The sequence below is a fragment of the Mauremys reevesii genome, linkage group 10 (genome assembly GCF_016161935.1).
Source record: "Mauremys reevesii isolate NIE-2019 linkage group 10, ASM1616193v1, whole genome shotgun sequence".
NCBI lineage: Eukaryota > Metazoa > Chordata > Testudines > Geoemydidae > Mauremys > Mauremys reevesii.
The window spans coordinates 1,254,998-1,277,258 of NC_052632.1; the positions used below are offsets into that span (position 1 = coordinate 1,254,998).

The 22,261-nt window shown below is 61.8% G+C and overlaps 1 protein-coding gene across 5 annotated transcripts in view; it reads left to right on the forward strand.

Moving 5' to 3' along the window:
- The first annotated feature begins 1,276 nt into the window (after window positions 1-1,276).
- LOC120373987 (alanyl aminopeptidase, membrane) overlaps window positions 1,277-22,261 on the forward strand; it is a 33,755-nt gene continuing 12,770 nt past the window's right edge. The window contains exons 1-5 of one of the 5 annotated variants that reach the window (XM_039493120.1): window positions 1,277-1,384; window positions 9,436-10,088; window positions 11,074-11,216; window positions 11,940-12,076; window positions 12,161-12,287. In XM_039493120.1, the coding sequence (XP_039349054.1) occupies window positions 9,445-10,088; window positions 11,074-11,216; window positions 11,940-12,076; window positions 12,161-12,287 (1,051 nt within the window). In that variant the 5' untranslated portion in view covers window positions 1,277-1,384; window positions 9,436-9,444. Of the gene's footprint in view, window positions 1,385-2,691; window positions 2,829-3,292; window positions 3,426-9,432; window positions 10,089-11,073; window positions 11,217-11,939; window positions 12,077-12,160; window positions 12,288-22,261 lie in introns of those variants that run through there. The other 4 variants (XM_039493116.1, XM_039493119.1, XM_039493117.1 and 1 more) reach the window with 4 other exon arrangements.

The window sequence follows — 22,261 nt, forward strand, 5'->3', positions numbered from 1 at the left end:
GGAGCTGCTTGGCGTGAGGCGGGCCCCAGGCCTGGGCCGTGGCCCCTCCGCCGTGCGTCACTGGATCCTGGGGGGCTCCTCTGGGCACTGGCTCTGTTGCTTTGCCAGCCCCAGCTCAGTGCGACGGGTGCAGGTTTGTGCTCCCTCCAGCTCTCGCTGTCCCCTGCCGGGAGCTGGCCTCGGCCCAGCGCTGAGCCCCAAGGCGCTTGGCCGCCCGCCCTGGCTGCAGTCCCCTTTCATGGCTCCCCTGGGGTTTCCATGAGCCCAGCAGGGCCCGTGGGATCAGTCACTGCCCTTGTTTCCATGATTATTGTTTATGCAGGAGGCGAGTTCCACGCTGGGGGGACCAGAAATGCCTTATTCAGCCTGGGGCCAAATGCTCTCGTTGCTCGAAACCCGCCGGAAAGGCCTAAATAACCAGCGAGTGAGTGAGGCTACCCCAGCACGCGACAAATCTTCTAGCCTGTGGCCCCAGAGTCCCCGGGCGCTGCTCTGGAACTGCTCCCCACCAAGCCAGGCAGGACTCTGGGGAGCCTCCTCTCCCTCGGAGCAGCCTGTCTGCAGGGCAAGAAGCTCACACGGCCTCACCTCCTGGGTCTGACCTTGGAGCATTCAGCGTCCTCTGCCCCTCTGTGCGCTTCCCACAGCGAGTCCGCCCAGGTGGGGTCCTGGGGGGGCCACGGGGTCCTGCCCCCCCACGTCGCAGTCAGACATGTGACTCTCAGCCAGCCAGTAACACAGAGGTTTATTAGATGACGGGAACATGGTCTAAAACAGAGCTTGTAGGTACAGAGAACGGGACCCCTCAGCTGGGTCCATTCTGGGGCCCAGCGAGCCAGACATCCACATCTGCCCTCACTCCTCATCCCCAGCCAGCTCCCAACTGAAACCCCCCCCAGCCCCTCCTTCTCTGCTCAGCTCCTTTCCCGGGCCAGGAGGTCACCTGACCTCTTTGTTCTCCCCCACCTTTAGCATCCCCTTGCAGGGGGGAAGGGCCTGGCCATTAGTTGCCAGGAGACCGAGTGTCGGCCAGAAACTGAGGCCCCCCCACAGTATCCAGAGGAAACATTAAGAACAGTCCCACTTGGTCACACCTGTGACCAAGATCCGGCCAAAGCGGCTAACCCAGTGGGGCTGCACCCTCTTGGGGGGCTCCAGCAGGCTCCAGCCTGGGGAGCAAAGGCCCCTTTCCGCGTTTGCTTCGTCTGGCCCCTGCTGGAGCCGAGGGCCGACCATTGGCAATGACTCACTTGTTTGTTACAGGGTATGAAAAAGGAGTTCCTTATGCAGCCAATGCCTGACCGCACCTGCGTTTTAGTCCTGTTACGTCAGCCCACAGCTCAGCCAGCAGTGACGTTTCACAGGGTCGCTCCACGGTAACACGGTAATAACTCGGTGTGCTCACGAGCTCAGCCTGTTCGGTCGTGTGCTTTGGGCCCGTTCCTCATGCCATAACGTGGCCTGTCTTCTTCCAGCCCCCTCGCTTGTGCCCAGAGTCCCGGTGACGGGGCTCTTTGGTGTCAGCCGTCGGGCTCCCGGGGGTGGGGCGCGGGCCTGTATCCTGGCCTCTGGGGCAGCTCCGGCATTGGCCCCCTGGTTCTCTGATGTGAGCAGCCCAGTGAAATCCCCTGGCGCAGGTGGGTGATGGGCGCCAGGGCTGGGCCTGGGGCAGCGGAGGTGAAGGCCATGTTGTTAAATCCATCCAGGCAGCGGCTCTGGCTGGGTTCTGGGCTCTGCCCCAAGGCCCAGGAGAGCTGGAATCGCTTTAAAGAGCCTGAACCAGCGAGTCGAGCAGATCTGGAAAGGCCCCTGTCCCCCAGTGCCGTACGCCCCTTGGCAGAAGTGCCGAGTCGCCCGGCCTGGCCACTCCGGGGCAGGCTCCCTGGAATACAGGCAGGGTTGCAGGGCCCAGTAGAGTCCCATGGAGCAGTGTGGGGCATGCCTGGGGGAAGGGGGCCCATGTGGGGTTCTGTGAGCAGCTGACTGCCCCGGCTGGGGGTCCCCGGCTGGTCACTAATCTCCAGGAAGTACCTGTGCCAAGGTCATCAGCACTGGCACAAACAGCTGTGGCTGGAGCCTGGCCACTGGGGGAGGGATTCGCTCCCACAGCCATTTCACACTAGACCTGGGGTCGCAAGATACAGATCCTGGCAGAGCCCAATCCCCTGGCCTGGCTCCCAGTCAAGCCCAGTTCCCATGGCTCTTGCGCCTCTGGGATCCCAGCTCCGTACAGCCCGATGGCCCCTGGCGCAGCCCCTGCATGGCACGCTGCACTGTGCGCACGAGCGTGAGCCACGGGTGCTCTGCACGGGCAAGACAATGGCCCAGCAGCCTTTGGGATGGAGGAGCTGGGATCCATCCCACGTGCTGCGGGATGTGTGGGATGCTCCATGTGCACAGAGCCCCGCTGACGCCTCCTGCTGGCGGCCGGGGGCTTGTTGCTCCAGGAGGTTTCTCCGGCACAGTTTCCAGAAAGCGCCTGGCATTGCCAGGAATGGGGTAAGGGCCGGCTGGGCCAGCAGGGACTGGGAACATGCTGAGGCTGGATCAGTGACTGACGCTGGGGCGGGGCCCATGGCCCCAGATGTAGCAACAGTGGGGGGAGCTATGGCCTCTTCCCTGGTGCATCCGGCACGACTGGCTGCTGGTGGAGCTGGGGCGGGAGCTCACTGGACCGGGCCTGGAGCTGCGGCCTGGTGCCTGGCACTGTCTGCATGGCCGGCCCGGCAGCTGGCCTGGGAGCCGCTCCTCGCTCGCGTCGCCCTGAACAGACGCCTGCCAGATGTGGCGTTGGGTGTCCGTGGGCAGGGGGACTCCAGCACCACAAGGTCTGTGGGTCAGAATCCGATGTCGAGCCTCCACCTTGGGCCCCAGCACAGCAATATGGGCACTGCCCAGGCCAGGGCCGGCTCCAGGCACCAGCGCAGCAAGCTGGTGCTTGGGGCGGTCCATGGAAGGGGGTGGCACGTCCGGGTCTTCGGGGGCAATTCAGTGGCGGGTCCCTCGGTCCCTCTCGGAGCGAAGGACTGGCCGCCGAATTGCCGTGGCTTTTCCCCTCCCCTCTTTGCCACTTGGGTGGCAAAAAAGCTAGAGCCGGCCCTGGCCCAGGCCCTGGAGCCGATGAATGACACATCCCTCACTGCAGGGCCCTGCCAGCCACGTCAGGCCTGCTCACGCTGTGAGCTTCCCCACGGCAGTGCCCCGTTGGCAGCCGAGCCTGCCTGGGGCTGGCCGGCGGTGCAGGGGTTAAGGTGGTGAGTGTGGTTCAGGTCAAGTTACTTCCCCTAGAGCACTGGGAGGAAACTTTCTTTTGCCGCTGGTTTGGGGCCAGCGGAGGGAGGCGGAGGCAGATTCCGCAGCCCGGGACTGGAGGCAGCAGCCCCTGTGGAGCTTGGAGCTCGCACCCTGGGGATGAAGCCACAAAGGTGAGTGGGAGCCTCCTGCTCTGGCTGTCCCCACTTACCCACACCCCCTTCACCCCCCCTCCTCCCCACCCCCTTCACCCCTATGCACCCCACCCCCTGCACCCCCACTTCTCCACACCCCCTGCACACCCCGTATGCACCCCACCCCTTGCACCCCACACAATTCATATCCCCTGCACACCCCACCCACACCCTGCACCCCCACACAATCCATATCCCCTGCACACTCCCTATGCACACCCCACCCACACCCTGCACCCCCCACAATCCATACCCCCTGCACAGCCCCTATGCACACCCCACCCACACCCTGCACCCCCACACAATCCATACCCCCTTCACAGCCCCTATGCACACCCCACCCACACCCAGCACAGCCTGTAAATCCCGTACACCCCCCCGCACACCCTCTTACGCACACATCATAACCCCTGCACAGCCTGTATACCCGCTATACACACCCTACACCCCTGTACGCACACCCTGTACATCCCAATGCACACCCCTACACAGCCCTGCAGACATACACCCGGCATACGCTGTACATACCTCCTTCACACACACCAAATTCCTTGCACACCCCACAAACCCCGGTATATCCCTATACCCACGCCCCTCGCCACACATACATCCCCATGCACCCATCCACACAACCCATACCTTCCTCTACACCCTACCCACCCCTACGCCCTGTGCACCCATCCACACCCACCCACCCCATAACCCTGCACAGCCCCTACACACACCTTGTACACGCTCTACATGCTGGAAACATGCTTACACCCCATCCACCCTGCCCACCAAATAGGCACCCCCTCCACACACACACACACACACAGACACACACACACACACACAGCCTACACAACTCATTCTCCACCGTGCCAAGCCCTGCACACGGGCGCTTTCACCCAGCGCCGTCTCCCTTGGAAAGACTGGGGCAGCTTAGGGTCAAGTGTTTGGGGCTGATGGGGGGCGACCCCCGAACAGTAAGTGATCCGTGGCGGGGGGGGGGAGGGGGGAGTGTCCTTGCCCCTGACACAGACCAGCGGGTTGGGCTTTTCCCTGCACTTTGGCAACACTTGTTGAATTCATCCTGCCAGTAAAGTTTCTTTGAATGGAGCTGAACTGCCTGTGTGTGTCTGGGGGCAGTGGGGTGTGAGGCAGGTGTGTGATGAGGACGTGCGGAGTGTGCTATGGGGTGTGCCCACGGCATGCACGGCCTGTAAGGCAGAGGGGGTGTCGGGTGTGTGTGTGAGAGGCGGGGTGGCTGGGGTGTGATGGGTGGAGGGGAGAGACATTGGGGGAATGGGGCAGTGGGGACATGTGCGGGGTGAGGAGCGAGGGCGTGTGTGCCAGAGGGGGGCAGATTGTTCTGTGTCAACAAGTTGTTGGAGGTGTTAATGTGTGTGAGCTGCCTGACGGGAGGGCTGGGGGTGGTGTGAGCTGGGGGCGTAGGGAGGCTGGCCTGGGCATGCGAGCTGGGAGGGGCTGGCCTGGGCGTGCGAGGTCGGGGCATAGGGGGGCTGCCCTGGGCGTGCGACCTAGGAGAATGTGGGGGCTGGCCTGGGCATGGGAGCTGGGGCTGGGAGGCTGGCCTGGGCGTGGGAGCTGGGGCTGGGGGGCTGGACTGAGTGTGCGAGCTGGGGCTGGGGCTGGACTGAGTGTGCGAGCTGGGAGTGTAGGGGGGCTGGCCTGAGTGTGCGAGCTGGGGCTGGGGGGCTGGACTGAGTGTGCGAGCTGGGAGTGTAGGGGGACTGGACGGAGTGTTCGAGCTGGGAGAAGGTGGGGGGCTGGACTGAGTGTGTGAGCTGGGGCTGTGGCGTTGGCCTGGGCGTCGGAGCTGGGAGAATGTGGGGCTGGACTGAGTGTGCGAGCTGGGGCTGGGGGGCTGGACTGAGTGTGCGAGCTGGGAGAATGTGGGGGGCTGGCCTGAGTGTGCGAGCTGGGGCTGGGGGGCTGGACTGAGTGTGCGAGCTGGGGGACTGTGGGGGGCTGGCCTGGGCATGCGAGCTGGGAGTGTAGGGGGGCTGGACTGAGTGTGCGAGCTGGGGCTGTGGGGGCGGGCCTGGGCGTGGGAGCTGGGAGAATGTGGGGGCCTGGCCTGAGTGTGCGAGCTGGGGCTGGGGCGGGCCTGACTGTGCAAGCTGGGGCTGGGGGGCTGGACTGAGTGTGCGAGCTGGGAGAATGTGGGGGGCTGGCCTGGGCGTGCGAGCTGGGAGTGTAGGGGGGCTGGCCTGAGTGTGCGAGCTGGGGCTGGGGGGCTGGACTGAGTGTGCGAGCTGGGAGTGTAGGGGGGCTGGACTGAGTGTGCGAGCTGGGAGAATGTGGGGGGCTGGACCGCGTGTGCGAGCCGGGGCTGTGGGGGCTGGCCTGGGCGTGGGAGCTGGGAGAAGGTGGGGGGCTGGCCTGAGTGTGCGAGCTGGGGCTGGGGGGCTGGACTGAGTGTGCGAGCTGGGAGAATGTGGGGGGCTGGCCTGGGCGTGCGAGCTGGGAGTGTAGGGGGGCTGGCCTGAGTGTGCGAGCTGGGGCTGGGGGGCTGGACTGAGTGTGTGAGCTGGGAGTGTAGGGGGGCTGGACTGAGTGTGCGAGCTGGGAGAATGTGGGGGGCTGGACTGAGTGTGCGAGCCGGGGCTGTGGGGGCTGGCCTGGGCGTGGGAGCTGGGAGAATGTGGGGGGCTGGCCTGAGTGTGTGAGCTGGGGCTGGGGGGCTGGACTGAGTGTGCGAGCTGGGAGAATGTGGGGGGCTGGCCTGGGCGTACGAGTTGCAGGGTGGGCCTGTGGGTCCTCCCCCTTCCCAGCCCCAGGGATCGACTCCAGGGATTGCTCCGGCCAGGCCTATTTGCAGCCTAGCCGTGGGGACAGACGCAAGGTTAATCTGTGGCGTGAGCTCCATGCCTGTGGAAACATCTGGGGCTGGTCCCCGGGCTGGGGGGCTGGGACTGCGCAGGGGGGCAGAGAGCTGCTTCCCAGCTGGTGGGGGGTTGTGATATTTTGCTTCTGGAAACTGTCAGTGTCTTTTGCCAAAGCAAATCTCCCCCCGTCTGAACACGTCCTTCCAGCTCGTGCTTGGCTCCCGGCTCCTGGCTCCCGGCTCCCGGCGTGGGAACTGCTGCAGGGGCCATTCGACTCCAGCCCGGCTGCTGGGAACGGCCGCACTCCCCAGCTGCGCCAGGCTGGGCTGCGAGGCTCCGGGAGAGCCTGGCGGAGGGGCAGGCCAGGGGTGTGGCTCCAGCCCGCAGCAGAAAGCCAGGGGAAGCTGGGAACGTTCCCCGGATCATTCACAGAGCTGCCGGGTGCCCGAGCCACGCTGCAGGCTGGGGGCTGGCTCAGGAGTGCTGAGGCTGCATGTGTTTGCCACGCTCTGCAAAGTGCAATGTGTGCACCACACAACGTCCTCTCCAAAGTCCTGCTGGCTCTGCACTGAGCTCTGGCCCCACTCGCTCCCCACTGGGGCGGGTGGCGGCCCCAGAACCTCAGTGCACTCCCTGGGCTGGCTCCCAGCAGGGCCCGGAATGGAGGAGCACCCAGGCTGCCAGGCCCCAGGCCTGGCACTGTTCTGAAGGCTGGGTCGTGCTGCTGTCCTAGAGCTCAGATAGGGTCGCGAAGCAGAGCTGCCTCGCAGACACGCCCCGCGTGACTCCCCAGCTCCCGCAGGCTCACAAGCTCTGCAAGGCAGCAGCGGCTGCCGGACTCAGGATGTGGGGCACCGGGAAGCAAGCGGTTCCTGCCGAGGAGGTGGACCATGCATTGCTCCATGGCCTGTCTCTGCAGGTACAGCAGCAGCCACTCCAGTTCCTTCACCTACAGACCTGCCTAGGCCTGCTCTGGGCGCTGCCCAGGGCCCCTGAGGCTAGGCCCATGCCCCTTGGCGTGGTTCCTCTCTGCCTGGGCCCCTGGCTGGCACTGGCACGTGGGAAGTGAGAAGGCACTTCTGGGCAGGGGCGGCTCTAGAGCCCAGCGGGGCAAGCACCCGCCTGGGGCGGCCCTTTCCCAGGGGGGCGGCAGGCTGCGCCGGTGGACCTGCCGCAGTCATGCCTGCGGGAGGTCCACCGGAGCCCCGGGACGACCGGACCTGCCGCAGGCATGACTGCGGATGGTTCGCTGGTCCCGCGGCTCGGCTGGACCTCCCGCAGCCGTGACTGCGGCAGCTCAAGCGGAGCCGCTGGATCAGCGAACCGTCCGCGGCTGCGGGAGGTCCAGCTGAGCCGCGCGACCAGCGGACCCTCCGCAGTCATGCCCGCGGCAGGTCCGCTGCTCCCGCGGCTCGGGGGCGCCTCCCGGGCATGATTGCTTGGGGCGGCCAAATTTGTAGAGCCGCCCCTGCTTCTGGGAGCCCTTGTTCAGGGCCTCTGCAAGTGATTTGCTCCCCCGATAAGCCGATAAACTTTATTACACAATGCAGCAGATCATGGACTTTGTAAGCCTTGCAGGTGGCTGGCAGATCCCGCAACCCCCACAGCCTGTCTTGAGAGCTCCCACACCTGTCCAGCTCCACAGCTGCCTGCGGAGGCTCTACCCCCAGGATCCCCCGCGTCAGGCTCCCAGAGCAGGCAAGGGCTCCCGGTGTCGTGGTGGGTGAGACACTGGCCAGAGCCAGCCCGTTCAGTGTGGGCAGGTGTGCGCACACAAATGCCCACCAGCCAGGGAGGTGCACACACCAACAGCCTGACACTGCACGGTGCTTTTCCTGGCCCCCCCCCGGAGCGCCAGGTGCTTTGCAAACAGCCAGGCGGTCGCTGAGGTAGGTGTCTAGAATCCCAGGCCTGGAAAGCCCTCGAGGAGCCACCAAGTCCATCTCCCTGCGCTGAGGCTGGACCAAGAAAACCTAGAGCAGCCCTGCCGGGGGTTTGTCCAACCTGCTCTTCAAACCCTCCCGGGATGGGGATTCCACAGCCCCCTCTGGCAGCCTGTCCCGGACAGCCCTGCACAGACGGGCAGGTGGGCTTAGCTCCCCGCTCAGCTTCTCGTCTCACCACTAAACAGGCCCAGTTTTTAACCACTCCTCGCAGGGCAGATTTCCCAAACCTTGTGCCATTTTCGTTGCTCTCCTCTGGACTTTCCTAAAGCAGGGTTCCCAGACCTGGACGCAGCCTCCCCAGTGCCGAGTGGGCCAGTTACCGCCTGTGTCTGATATATGGCACTATGGCGGTGACTGTAAGCATGTCACATAGGGGAAACTGAGGCACAGAGAGGCTGGAATGAGGTTACCTAGGGAGGTGGTGGAATCTCCTTCCTTAGAGGTTTTTAAGGTCAGGCTTGACACAGCCCTGGCTGGGATGATTTAGTTGGGGTTGGTCCTGCTTTGAGCAGGGGGTTGGACTAGACGCCTCCTGAGGTCCCTTCCAACCCTGGTGTTCTGTGAGTCTGTGAGCCAAGGTCCCAGAGCAAGCCAGCTATGGGTCTAGAACCCTGGAGTTCTGATTCCCAGTCCTGCCTGCTTTATCCACGAGCACCCACTCCCCTCCCAGCATTGAGGATAGAACCCAGGAGTCCTGACTCCAGGCCCCTGCTCTAACCATTAGCACCCACTGTCACATGTGGTGGGAGACTGATCCTGCTGCTTTTCCCCAGACAGGCGCTGCCACAGGCGCCCTGTTTCCAGGGCCGGCTCCAGGCACCAGCTCAGCAAGCAGGTGCTTGGGGCGGCCAAGGGGAAGGGGTGGCACATGGGGTTCTTTGGTGGCAATTCGGAGGCGGGTCCCGCGGTCCCTCTCGGCCGCCGAATTGCCCCCGAAGAAGAAAGCAGCGCGGTGGAGCTGCCCCCGATCGCTGCTTGGGGTGGCAAGAACCCTGGAGCCGGCCCTGCCTGTTTCCCATTAACTTCCTCTTGGGGGGGGGGCGTGGGGGCTGCTTGTCGCAGGTGTTGCGAAGCTGCAGTGACCTTTGTCAGCCTCCCAACCATTAATAGGTCACCCATTAACCCGGAGCCCATAGCCCCTTGGGAGCCGCATAAAAGGCTGCTGGGCGCCTGGCCCTGCTACTTGCCCTGCCTCTCCCTCCCCAGCAGCAGCGCACCATGGCAGCCGGCTTCTTCATCAGCAAGACCCTGGGCATCGTGAGCATCGTCCTGGGCCTGGGCGCCGTGGCCACCATCATCGCCCTCTCAGTCGTGTACGCGCAGGAGAAGGAAAATAATGCAGCATCCTCCTCGCCCAGCATCACTTCCACCTCGGCCACCACTCCCAGCAAGGGCACCTCGGCCAATGTGACCAACACAACCCCCCTGGCCTCCACGGCTGCCCCCGCCAACCCCTGGAACAACCTCAGACTCCCCCAGTCCCTGATCCCGGAGCACTACGCCGTGACCCTGCAGCCCTTCCTGACCCCGGACACCGCCTCCGGCCTCTACATCTTCAAAGGAAACAGCACCGTGCGCTTCTCCTGCCAGAATGCCACCGACCTCATCCTGATCCACAGCAAGCAGCTCAACTACACGCAGCAGAGCGGCTTCCTCGTCTCGCTGCAGGGGGTGAATGGCTCCAGCCCCCCGCCCATCGCAAAGACCTGGCTGGAGACCCAGACCCAGTATCTGGTGGTGCAGCTCCAGCGGCAGCTGGAGAAAGGCGAAAGCTACGAGCTTGTCAGCAGCTTCACGGGGGAGCTGGCCGATGACCTGGCTGGCTTCTACCGCAGCGAGTATGTGGAGGATGGAGTGACCAGGTATGGCCCCGGGGTGCCCCCACAATAGGAGGTGGGCAGCCAGCTCGTGGGGGGCAAGGGAAGGGGCAAAACTACAGCAGAATTTGGGGTGACCCGCAGCACCCAGGGGGTGCCAGCTGCCCAGGGTTCCCTAGGCACGGAACTGGCTGCAGGCTCTGGGTCTCTCCCTTCCCATTGTGATGATTCTGCAGGCTGCAGCTGTGGGGGCAGAATCAATGTAAATGCCTGAGGGGCAGGGCGTTCCCACGCCCCCCAAGTCCAGCTCCCCCCCATACACTGCCACGGACCTGTACCATGTGCAGGGGGGGAGCTGCGAGATACTTCGGGGCTGGGCACCCCCTCCTACGGACCGGGTACGCCAGGCTGACAGCAGCTGCTGGGGCCGGCTAAAGCCCGGTGAAATTTGGAAATCCTACAAGCTGCAGCTGGCAGCCTGGGGCCCCAGACCCCCCACCCACATCCCTAATGTCACTGGGGGGAGTTCTTTGGGGTACGGTCGCCTCTTCCTGCTGCTGTGCCCTTCCTCCCCCACATTCTCCCCCCACCCCCCGGGCCCAGCCTGCCGGGTCCTTCCTCCCCCACATTCTCCCCACCCCCCGGGCCCAGCCTGCCGGGTCCTTCCTCCCCCCATTACCCCTCCCCCAGGGGCTGTCTCTCCCTGGGTGGCTAATGCCCACCAGCCAGGGGCTAGCAGTGCTGGCCAGGCCCAGTGCAGGGCAGGCAGGGTCTGCAGCTGCCCCCCTGCAGCTCTGCCATTGCCCCTCCCCAGCCTGCAGTGCTGTGTGGTTCCAGGCTGGGGCTCGCCTGTGCAGACAGACCCCGCCGGGGGCTCAGGGGGCCCGGGGGATCTGAGCCAGCCCAGGGGTGAGCAGCCCCCTTGGGGCGCCAGCAGCAGGAGGTCCAGGGAGTCCTGGGCCTGCCTGCGGGACCCCCAAGCCGTGGCTGCCGGGGGTGGCAGGGCTGAGCGGCCTGCCTTTGCTTGCAGGGTCGTGGCCACCACGCAGATGCAGGCGCCCGACGCGCGGAAAGCCTTCCCCTGCTTCGACGAGCCCGCCATGAAGGCCAACTTCACCGTCACGCTGATCCACAGCCCCAACCACACGGCACTGTCCAACATGCCCGTGCAGAGTGAGTGAGCCGGGGCCTCGGACGGCAGCTCTGGGAACAGGGTGCCCTGCGCCAGCAGCCTCCTCCCTGCCTCCTGCCCCTCCCCACGGGCTGCGCCCATTGGGCTTCCTCGGCCCCCCACGGCTCCAGCAGGGCCCGGACCCAGGGGGTGCCTGGCGAGATGGAGCCGCTGGGAGCGGAGCCGAGCACCGAGCGCACACGGGGCCCCGGGGGCAGGGGGAGCAGCTAGCAGAGAAGAGGAAGGAGTGGGATGAACTCACGTGGGCTCCCCTGAGCCTGATGCCCACACGCAGCTGCGCACCGTGGCCAGGCAGCCCCTGCTGAGAGCCCCTCCGCTCATCACAGGCTTGGGGCGGGTCTGCTCCGAGCTCGGCTGCCTGCACCTGCTGTGGCCATGTTGGGGCAGAGGGACAGAGCACTCGCGGGTGTGGGGGGAGAAGCTTGAGGGAAGCAAAGCAGGAAACCAAGCTGGTGTTAGGGGGACTCCACGCTGGTGGCTGGGACCAGTGCCCGGAGAGATCCCCGATGCGGGCAAGGAGACGCCCCAGCCTTGCCAGGGGACTGCAGCCCTGCTTCCGGGGCTGGAAGGAGCCTGGCTGCCGGGGGGTGAGCTACATGCCTGCTATGGGGAGGGAGGGGCTCCCAGGGGAGCACTGCGCCCTGCTCTGGGGTGGGGATGGAGGAGCGTGAGCCTCGCTGATGGAGCCGTGGCTCTTCTTTCAGGCTCCATGCAGCAGACCATCGATGGCACCACCTGGAACGTCACTGAATTCAAGACCACCCCCAAGATGTCCACATACCTGCTGGCCTTCATCGTCAGCCAGTTCGAGGCCGTGGAGGCCATGCAGGACGACGTGCTGGTAGGGAGCAGGATGGGGCGAGGGCGGTCTGGCTCGGCTGGGGGGTAGGGGAGCCTTGCCTGAGCCTCGAGTCTCCTCTTGCAGATCCGGATCTGGGGCCGGCCACAGGCTATTGCAGCAGGGCAAGGGGACTATGCACTCAACGTGACCGGGCCCATCCTCAAGTTCTTTGAGAACCATTACAACACGTCATACCCACTGCCCAAGTCTGGTGAGTGCCAGGGCGAAACGCCAGCTGCCGAGCGCGTGGGGATGTGTGTGCTGGGGGGTTCCCTGCTCCCCCGTGGGGATGTGTGTGCCGTGTGCTGCTGGGCCGTCCTTTGCTGGGGGGTCCCTGCTCCCCCATGGGGATGTGTGTGCTGGGGGGTTCCCTGCTCCCCCATGGGGATGTGTGTGCCGTGTGTGCTGGGCTGTCCTGTGCTGGGGGGGGGGGGGTTCCCTGCTCCCCTGTGGGGATGGGAGGTTCTGTGCTCTCCCGTGGGGATGGGGGGTTCCCTGCTCCCCCATGGGGATGGGGGGTTCCCTGCTCCCCCGTGGGGATGGGGGTTTCCTGCTCCCCCGTGGGATGGGGGGTTCTGTGCTCTCCCGTGGGGATGGGAGGTTTCCTGCTCCCCCGTGGGATGCGGGGTTCTGTGCTCTCCCGTGGGGATGGGGGGTTCTGTGCTCCCCCGTGGGGATGGGGGGTTCCCTGCTCTCCTGTGGGAATGGGGGGTTCCCTGCTCCCCCGTGGGGATGGGAGGTTCTGTGCTCCCCCGTGGGAATGGGGGGTTCCCTGCTCCCCCGTGGGGATGTGTGTGCCGTGTGCTGCCCGTGGGAATGGGGGGTTCCCTGCTCTCCTGTGGGAATGGGGGGTTCCCTGCTCCCCCGTGGGGATGGGAGGTTCTGTGCTCCCCCGTGGGAATGGGGGGTTCCCTGCTCTCCTGTGGGAATGGGGGGTTCCCTGCTCCCCCATGGGGATGGGGGTTTCCTGCTCCCCCGTGGGAATGGGAGGTTCTGTGCTCCCCCGTGGGAATGGGGGGTTCCCTGCTCCCCTGTGGGGATGGGGGTTTCCTGCTCCCCCGTGGGAATGGGGGTTCCTTGCTCCCCCGTGGGGATGGGAAGGTGCCAAGCTGCCTGCAGGGACTCCAAGCGTGGGTACCAACCTCAGGGCAGGCTGGTAGGAGCCAGGGCACAAACCCCAGGCTGGCGGGGAGTTCTCTGCCTAGATTGCACCAGCCAGTTACCTAGTGTGAACCCCTCCGGCACTGTGACAGCCTGACCATGGAGCCATGGACACGCCCCTGGGGCGCTCCGCTCCGCCTCACCACCCAGCACCGCCTGCTGCTGGGACAGACGGGCCCTTCCGCCAAGGATCCCAGCAATGCTCAGGCTGCTCCCAGTCCCAGAGGACCAGTCACTTACCCAGGGCAGTTGCGCCTCCGATCTCTCACCAAAGACGGCACTTGTAGCCAATTTGATAATAAGCTCCCTACCGACATACTGCTAGGGAAAGGAAGCCAGAGGGTGATTGTCAAGGGTAAAGCAGGTAACCATGGATACACCAGCCAGTTCCAATCTTAAGTTTCAAAAGGGAAGAGAAGCTTCTATAATCAGCAAGCTCTGGATGTGCTTTAGGGCTAACCCTGGCTGAGCAGCCGGGGACCAGTCCAAGCAGCGCAGAGATCCCCAGTTCCTTCTTGTTGGGGGGTTTATTTTCCTGCTCTCTTGTGCTCTGAGCTGTGCACTCAGCTGACGGGAGGAATCCACTTGCATGACTTGTTTTCAGGGGGGGACAAGAGGGACAGTAACCAACAGTCTTTTGTCCTCTTTAATGTTCCACTCTCCTCGGTCTGGTGTCAATGGCCCGTCCCTGCTGGGGAGGATGTGACACCGGCTGTGGGGGGGTCAGCCCTTCGCTCTAGTTAATGTCTCTCTCGTGGCTGGTTTCAGAGTAGCAGCCGTGTTAGTCTGTATCCGCAAAAAGAACAGGAGTCCTTGTGGCACCTTAGGGGATGTCTACACTACCCGCAGGATCGGCGGGTAGCGATCGATTTCTCGGGGATCGATATATTGCATCTCATCTAGACGCGATATATCGATCCCCAAACGCGTGCCCGTCGACTCCGGAACTCCACCAGAGCGAGCGGCGGTAGTGGAGTCGACGGGGGAGCTGCGGATGTCGATCCCGGGCTGTGAGGACGGGAGGTAAGTCGGAATAAGATACGTTGACTTCAGCTATGCTATTCCCGTAGCTGAAGTTGCGTATCTTACATCGACCCTGCCCCTAGTGTAGACCAGGCCTTAGAGACTAACAAATGTATTTCAGCATAAGCTTTCGTGGGCTACAGCTCACTTCTTCGGCTGCATAGAATGCATCTCTCCTGGCTGGTCATTTGCACAGTCACAGCTCAGGATGCAAATGCTCAGACATCCCGGTGCAGTGTGGGGTCAGAGGTTGTAAGTGCTGCAGCTGCTCACAAGCATTCCAGAAAGTCTAAACACTAAACACATTCTCATCATTCTAATGCCTGTTTTACAACCCCCCAGCTGAGCCAGACTGATCCCAGCTCGGTATCTGTCAGCGTGCAGCTGAGACATGGGCACCGTGGCATGAGCTGGTGTCACGGACTCACAGATGGTGCCCACTCTTGGCCCCGTGCGGTCCCTGGGGGGTGCCCCTTTCAGTGCGACAGCCCTTCTCGGGGGTCCACTCTCTCCTGGGGTCAGGCCTCCACCTCCTGGAGCCGCACCTTTCTGAGCCTCAGCACGTCTGTCTCTCACCGTGGGCCCCCTCAGGCCTGGCCTCTCTCAATAACAGCACATCCCAGTCTCCCCTGCAGCCAGGTGGGCTCTGCCTGCTTCCCCTCACCAGCCCCGAGCCCCCCTGCTTCCCAGCTGGGCCTCCCATATCCCCGGCCCCAAGCCCTGCCTCTGTCCATTGTCTTCTCTCCAGGAAAACAGGGTCGTAAACAGGAAGGCCTGGGTCTCCTCTCCTCTCAGCCCCCCTCTGGCCGGAACCGGCTGGTCAGGTCACCGGGGTCCTCTCTCTGCAGCCCATTGTCCTCCCACTGGCCAAAACCAGCTGTGTCTCCTGAGCCGGGTCTCCGGGTCACTAGGGGTCTCCATCCTTCAGGCCATCAGCCGGGGTCCCGAGTCCCTCTCCGGTCCTGTGCACCAACAAACTCCCTCTCCCCTCCCCTCGTTAAACCAGTAACACCCGGGGACACTGAGTCCCACCCCCTGTGCATGCAACCCACCAGAAAACACAGAAAACCCCAAGAAAACCCCCCACTTGGTCACATCTAGCACCCGGGCTGCCAGCATCACGCTCCCAATGCCCAAATGGGGTCAGAAGGGGTGTCTCTCGCACTCCTGACTAAGCCTCAGGGTCCCCCTTTTCTTTACAAGGCATCAGGATTATTTCCAGCTCCTACTCCTGCAGAGCTCTAGACTCCAGCGTAATAGTCTGGAATTGGTCCCTTTGCCTGCTGCACCCATATCAGCAGGGAGTGGCTTGTTAAAACCTTAAATCTTCTCTTAAACAGATAAGGCTTAAGTTGTTGAATAGCCCAAACAATGGCCTAGCATCTCCTCTCACTGCCAGCACAGTCCTGTTCAGTGGGGTCAGTTATTTACCCAGGAAGATAATGGGGCCCCTTGTCCCCGGCCCAGCCTGCATCAGCATGTGCCTAGCTCAGTGTGAGATGTCAGGGCACAGCTGAAATCAGGGCTGGCAAAACCGGCTCTTTAGACAAAGTCTTTTTATGTCCTTTAAGCCTTTCTCCCAGGCCTGGTCCATAGCAGTCAGGCTGGCCGCCCCTTATTGGTAAGGTCTGTTATGGGGGCCACAAATCCCCTTTGCAAAGCCCCGGTGACAGCTGGCCAGACTGATAGACGATTGGCCCTGCTGCTTGGTTCGGAGGGCTGGCCAATTCTCACTGGGTTCTACTTCGAAAGGATCGGGCTGAACAAACCCGCTGCCCAACCTGTGCTCCCAGTACGTTACCTAAGGGTATGTCTACACTACCCGCCGATCCAGCGATAAACCGATCCCCAAGTGCTCTCCCGTCGACTCCTGTACTGCAGCGCTGCGAGAGGCGCGGGCGGAGTCGACGGGGGAGCGGCAGCAGTCGACTCGCTGCGTTATTCACGTAGCTGAAACTACGTAACTTAGATCGATCCCCCCAGTGGAGACCAGGCCTTAGAGGGCCCCATCTTGCATTGGGACACCTGGACAGTGAGGCTGGCTTCTCCAAGCCTCTGCAGTACAATTCCACATGGCTCAGGTGGTCTTGCCAAGAGTCCCGCAAAATAGCCAAGGCATCTCCTCAGGCGTTGGTAAAGGTCTGTAAGCCCTGCAGCACCTCAGTGACAGGCCTCGGAAGGGGAGCCCAAAAGGTATAACCTTAGAGAGGCCAGACTCCCCTGTGAACACTGACTTTTCCTGGGCATCAGCAGCTGCGGGAATTTGCCAGTATCCTTGAGTCAAATCTAGAGTAGTTATGAATTTTGCACCCACCCCAGTGGATCCAGTCGGCCCCCTGTCCAGGGTGTGGGGTAAGGGTCAGGTTGGGTGATGGCATTTACCCTTCTCAAGCCCAGACTAAATCTTATGGTTTTATCCCTCTTGGGTACCACTATAACAGGAGACGCTCCTGGGCTTTTCGACTTAGTAATCACCCCATCCCTAGCCTGCTCTCCACCTCATCCTGAATCTGGCTGCATTTCTCCTGTAGCAGGACGTGCTCTGCTAGGAATGCCTGGTTTTGTTAGTTGAACCTGGCAGGTTGGAAAGTTCCTGCCTGTGGTCTTTCAAGAGGGCCAACATCCAAACCCTCCCAGACAGGCAATTCCACGGGCCAAATCCCCCCACGCCAATTCCGGGCCCAGCGCCCCCCGCCCGGCCAGTGATCTCCTTCCTGCTAGAGGGTTTTTTTTTTTTTTTTACTTCACCTGCAGCTTGGCCGGTCTGGGGTCTGCACGGGGTCGGGCTCTTGCTCCTCTTCTTGCTCGGGCGGCACTTTGGGCGGCGGGTCCCCAGTCACCACCTGGAGACCTGCGAGGAGGAAGGACCCGCAGCAACTTGGAGCACACCGCCCGTGAACAAAAGCCCATTATATATATATCATAGTTTCAGCGGGGGCCCGGCAGGATGACTATATATATATATATATATATATATATATATAGTCCATGCCTGGCCCCCGTTGAAACGGTTCGAATTGGGCCCCGCACTTGCTAAAGCCAGCCCTGCTCCCAGATGGCCGTGCTTTCTAGAGGCGTCTCTTCCTTCCTCTCCCTGGCCAGATCAATTAAAGGAGCCGTAAATGGTCCTTCATCAGCACAACAAATCGTATTCACCCCCATCTCTCTGTGGTGGGAAGCTCTCAATCTATTGCCATGTGCTGTTTGCACAGCTCCCCTGCCATGGAGCGTCACTGCATCGTAAGTGACCTCGTTCGCGTTCTCTGTCACCTCAAAAGAGCCCTCCCAACAATCTTGCACCATGTTCTTCCTCACTGGGATCAACACTAGCCCCACGTCACCTATATGACAAGACCTTCCTGCACCACGCCCGTCATACTGAGCTGTCTGGGACCCCTGACTCTTGTCAAGACGCTGAGGCACCAAGTCCAGCATAGACTTTCGGCTCTCTTTAAAAGGAGTGACAGACTCCCCCCAGGCTGTCCTGCCTCCCCTGTCCTGCCCTCCAAAGAGTCTCAAATCAAATCTAGGGCTCCCCTCATTTGTCTCCCATAAAGAAGAGTGAAGAGGGCAAGCCCTGTAGATTCCTGTATGTGAATAGCAAATAAGGGAGCAACACATCCCAGCCATTCTCCTGCTGGGTAAGACACATCCTCAGCATAGACAGCAATGTCCCACTGAATCTTTCTACCAGCCCATCGGTCTCTGGATGATGGGGGCTGGGGGGCGGCAGGGGGCAGCCTTTATGTGTCTCACTCCACACAGCTCACATCACTTTCTGAAAACTACAGACATGAAATTTGCACCATGGTCTGACAAGATTTCCCTGGGAAAACCTGCTCTGCTAAAATGGTGATTAGGGCAGTAGCCACGGTTTCAGCTTCTGTGATAGACGAAGCTGTGGCTTCCGAGTGCCTGGTGGCAGAATCCACCACAACCAGTAGATACGTCTTCCCATTTCTGGAAGGTCTGGGTAGGGGTCCCACAATGTCTGCAGACACTCTGGCAACACCTCCTTAATGATGGGCAATGGCTGCGAAGGTGCCGCGCAGGGTCCCTTTAACCTCTGACGCTTCTGATGTAAGACACGACTCTTACAGTCATTTTTTACTGTCTCACACATGTGAGGCCAATAGCAATTCTGTCAGAGCCTCTCACAGGCTCTCTCCACTCCTGAGTGTTCGGCAAAGGGACAGTCGTGATCCACCTGAAGCACCTCTGCCCAGGGGCGGCTCCAGGCCCCAGCACACCAAGCGCGCGCTTGGGGTGGCACGCCGCGGGGGGCGCTCTGCCCGTCGCCGGGAGGGCGGCAGGCGGCTCCGGTGGACCTCCCGCAGACGTGCCTGCAGAGGGTCCGCTGGTCCCGCGGCTCCGGTGGAGCATCCGCAGGCACGTCTGTGGGAGGTCCACCGGAGCTGCGGGACCGGCGACCGGCAGAGCGCCCCCCGCGGCGTGCCGCCCTGCTTGGGGCGGCGAAATGGCTAGAGCCGCCCATGCCTCTGCCCTGTGCTTATCAGGCACAGATACCTGTTTGCAAACCTCACCAGGGCTCCTCTTTTCCCTTGTGGGAGCCTCCCTGGACAACTAACCACCCCTAGGAAAAAGTGACCCTTTCCTTCCTGGCTGGGCCGTGACTGTGAGCCGCATTTCTCTCCTTGGCCAGGGAAGGAGCAGCCTCTTGAGCCTCCATAATGGCCTTTGGGGTCTCCCCGAAGTTAAGAGCAAAGCAATGGTGCCTCCAAACCTCTCTGTGACATACCCAGGCTACAGTGCAGACTAGTGAGCAGCTCTCTGCCCTGCTGTCTAAGCTGGGGTGCCCTGTCCACCGCTTTGCTGCTGTAGCCTCCAGTCCTGGGCCGCTCACAAACAGCCTCCAGTGCAAGTCACTCCCCCCATGCAGGGCCGGCTTTAGGGCGATTCCCCCGATCCCCGGGAATCGGGCCCCGCAGCGTCCGGAAGAGGGGCCCCGCACCCTCCGCCGAAATGCTGCTGGAAACAGCGGCAACCGATTGAGCTGCCGCTGAATTGCCACCGCTAACTTCGGCAGCGGCTCAATCGCTGCTGCTGTCTTCGGCGGCACTTCGGCGGCCGCTCTTTTGAATCGGGCCCCGCATGTCCTAAAGCCGGCCCTGCACTGCAGCCAGCCACCCCTTGGCTCTTACCCGCCGGGTTTGTACTGCAGGGTGACCCCAACACCCCCCCACCCCCGTCCTGGATCTCCCCCCCAAGAGGTGTGGGCTGGACTGCCCAGCCCTCTCCTGGAAAGTGAAGCTAGACACAGGCTGTCGGTTTCTGACTAGAAAGGACAAGGCACAGATCCTAGGGCTGCCGAACCCCAGCCTTGTTCTGGAGCTTCCAGGAATTAAAGATGGATCTTTAATTCAAAATTAGGTCATGTGATGAAATTTCCAGGAATCCGTCCAACCCAAACTGGCAAACCTAGCAAGTCCTGTATCCCAAATGGAGTTTGCCAAACCCTTCAGTTCAAACACCCTGGATTAGTTAAATCACTAAAACAGGTTTATTATCTACAGAGAGGGTGATTTCAAGTGACTACAAGTAATGAACCAGACAAGTCAGAACTGTTACAAGAAAAATAAAGAGAAAGCCCAGCTCAGGACTAACTCCACAAAGTAGGTGACAGTCAAAGCCAGGGTTTTCTCACCACATGCTCCCACCAGTCTTGCTGGCCAAGCTTCAATCGATGGGGCTCGGGAAATCGGACACCTGTTCAATACGTGTGCTTTGCATTGCTGTACGCGTACATCGCCCTCCTCCAGCTCATTAAAGACTCGTCTGGCTTCCCCAGTTCCTCTGGTTCACAGGAGAGGCGGCTGTTTCTCTGCTGGGATATTGCGCATCCCACATAGTCTCCCAAAGGCCGCCAGGAACTCTCTTATGCATCTGTCTGGGTAGCAGTCGGGCAGGCTTGCGCCCCCTCCCTTGTGTCATGGCGGGGGCACTCCCTGGACGAGGACGAGCTATTGGCCTCCTGTGCGCCGTCTGCTCAGCTTCTTCATTTGCTTTAACTGCTGCTGTTTGTTCCAGGTGTCTTTGGTAGCTTTCTCCTCAGCTGCCTGGGCTGCTTGGTCTCTGATCTGCAGTTCCACCAGCAGTCTCCGGGGGTCGCTGTCTCCCTGGGCTCCCAGGTGCTGCAGTTGGGCCAGCTCCACTGCTGAGGTTCCTCTGTGGCATGTGGGTCTTCTCCTCCCCCGGGCACCAGATCAGGAGCAAAGCTCTCAGCTCTGGAACTGGGGCTTTCTTTGGGTGGGATTTGCCCCTCCGCAGACTTGGCTGGCCAGGGGCTTTTCTCACAAGACCAGCAGAGCCTGCGGCTCACTCATTGTGTCTGTTCTTTAACCTTTAAAACGCTCACCGTGGAGTTTAAATTTTAACAGCGCTGGGTTCTGATCCATGAGCTTAATTGACCTCTGGTATGTGAATCCTGCCAAGCTGCCTGCAGGGACTCCAAGCGTGGGTACCAACCTCAGGGCAGGCTGGTAGGAGCCAGGGCACAAACCCCAGGCTGGCGGGGAGTTCTCTGCCTAGATTGCACCAGCCAGTTACCTAGTGTGAACCCTCCGGCACTGTGACAGCCTGACCATGGAGCCACGGACAGGCCCCTGGGGCGCTCCGCTCCGCCTCACCGCCCAGCACCGCCTGCTGCTGGGACAGACGGGCCCTTCCGCCAAGGATCCCAGCAATGCTCAGGCTGCTCCCAGTCCCAGAGGACCAGTCACTTTCCCAGGGCAGTTGCGCCTCCGATCTCTCACCAAAGACGGGCACTTGTAGCTTATTATAGGACTGGCGATCTGTAGATTTAGTAATAGGAAAAGGAAACCAGAGAGTTATTTTCAAGGTGAAAGCAAGTAAACATAGATACACCAATGAGTTATAATCTTAAATTCAAAAGGTAATAGAAGCTTCTATAATCCACAAGCTGTATTTGTCCTTTCGGGCTCACCCCTGCTAAGTAGCTGGGGATCCCTTGCTTATGGCTAGAAACCTTGCCCCCAGAGTCCAAGCAGCGCTGCGATCCAGTTCCTTCTTGTTACGGTTTTTTAACCTTCCTGCCACATGCCCTGAACTGGGCAGTCAGCTAATGGGAGGAATCCACTTGCATGACTCGTCTTCACAGGGGGCGAGGGGAGGGCAGAACAGCACACGGCTGTTGTCCTCTTTATCGTCCCATAACAGTCTGTCTGGTGTCAATGGCCCGTCCCTGCTGGGCAGGATGCGACCCTCGCTGTTGGGGGTCAGCCCTTCCCACTGGTTAGTCTCTCCTGTCTGGTGATTTACACAGTCACAGGGGCTCACAATGCACCCACTCAACTATTGTCTGACGACATGGGAGCCAGCTGCTAGAAGTGAGAGTTAGTGCTGCAGCCACTCACCAGCATTCACTGAACACTGCGCACGTCCTTATCACTCTCCTACCTGTTGTAACCGATCCCAGCGATCTTATTTGTCCATGTTCAGTGAGGCATGGGGACCTTGGCGTGAATTGGCCCCAGTGAGCCAGCACCACAGGGGGTCCTGTGCTCTCCCATGGGGTCAGGGGTTCTGGGCTCTCCCATGGGGTCAGGGGTTCTGGGCTCTCCCATGGGGTTGGGAGGGTTCCGGGCTCTCCCATGGAGGTGTGGGGGGGTTCCGGGCTCTCCCATGGAGGTGTGGGGGTTCTGGGCTCTCCCATGGGGTTGGGGGTTCTGTGCTGTCCCATGGAGGTGTGGGGTTCTGGGCCCGCCCTTGGGGGCGGGGGTTCTGTGCTCTCCCATGGGGTTGGGGGGTTCCAGGCTCTCCCATAGGGGTTTGGGGGTTCTGGGCTCTCCCATGGGGTCAGGGGGTTCTGGGCTCTCCCATGGGGTTTGGGGGTTCCGTGCTGTCCCATGGGGGCGGGGGGGTTCCATGCTGTCCCATGGGGGTTTGGGGGTTCTGGGCTGTCCCATGGGGGCAGGGGGGTTTCAGGCTCTCCTGGGGGGTGCACCCCTGCTAACGAGGCCT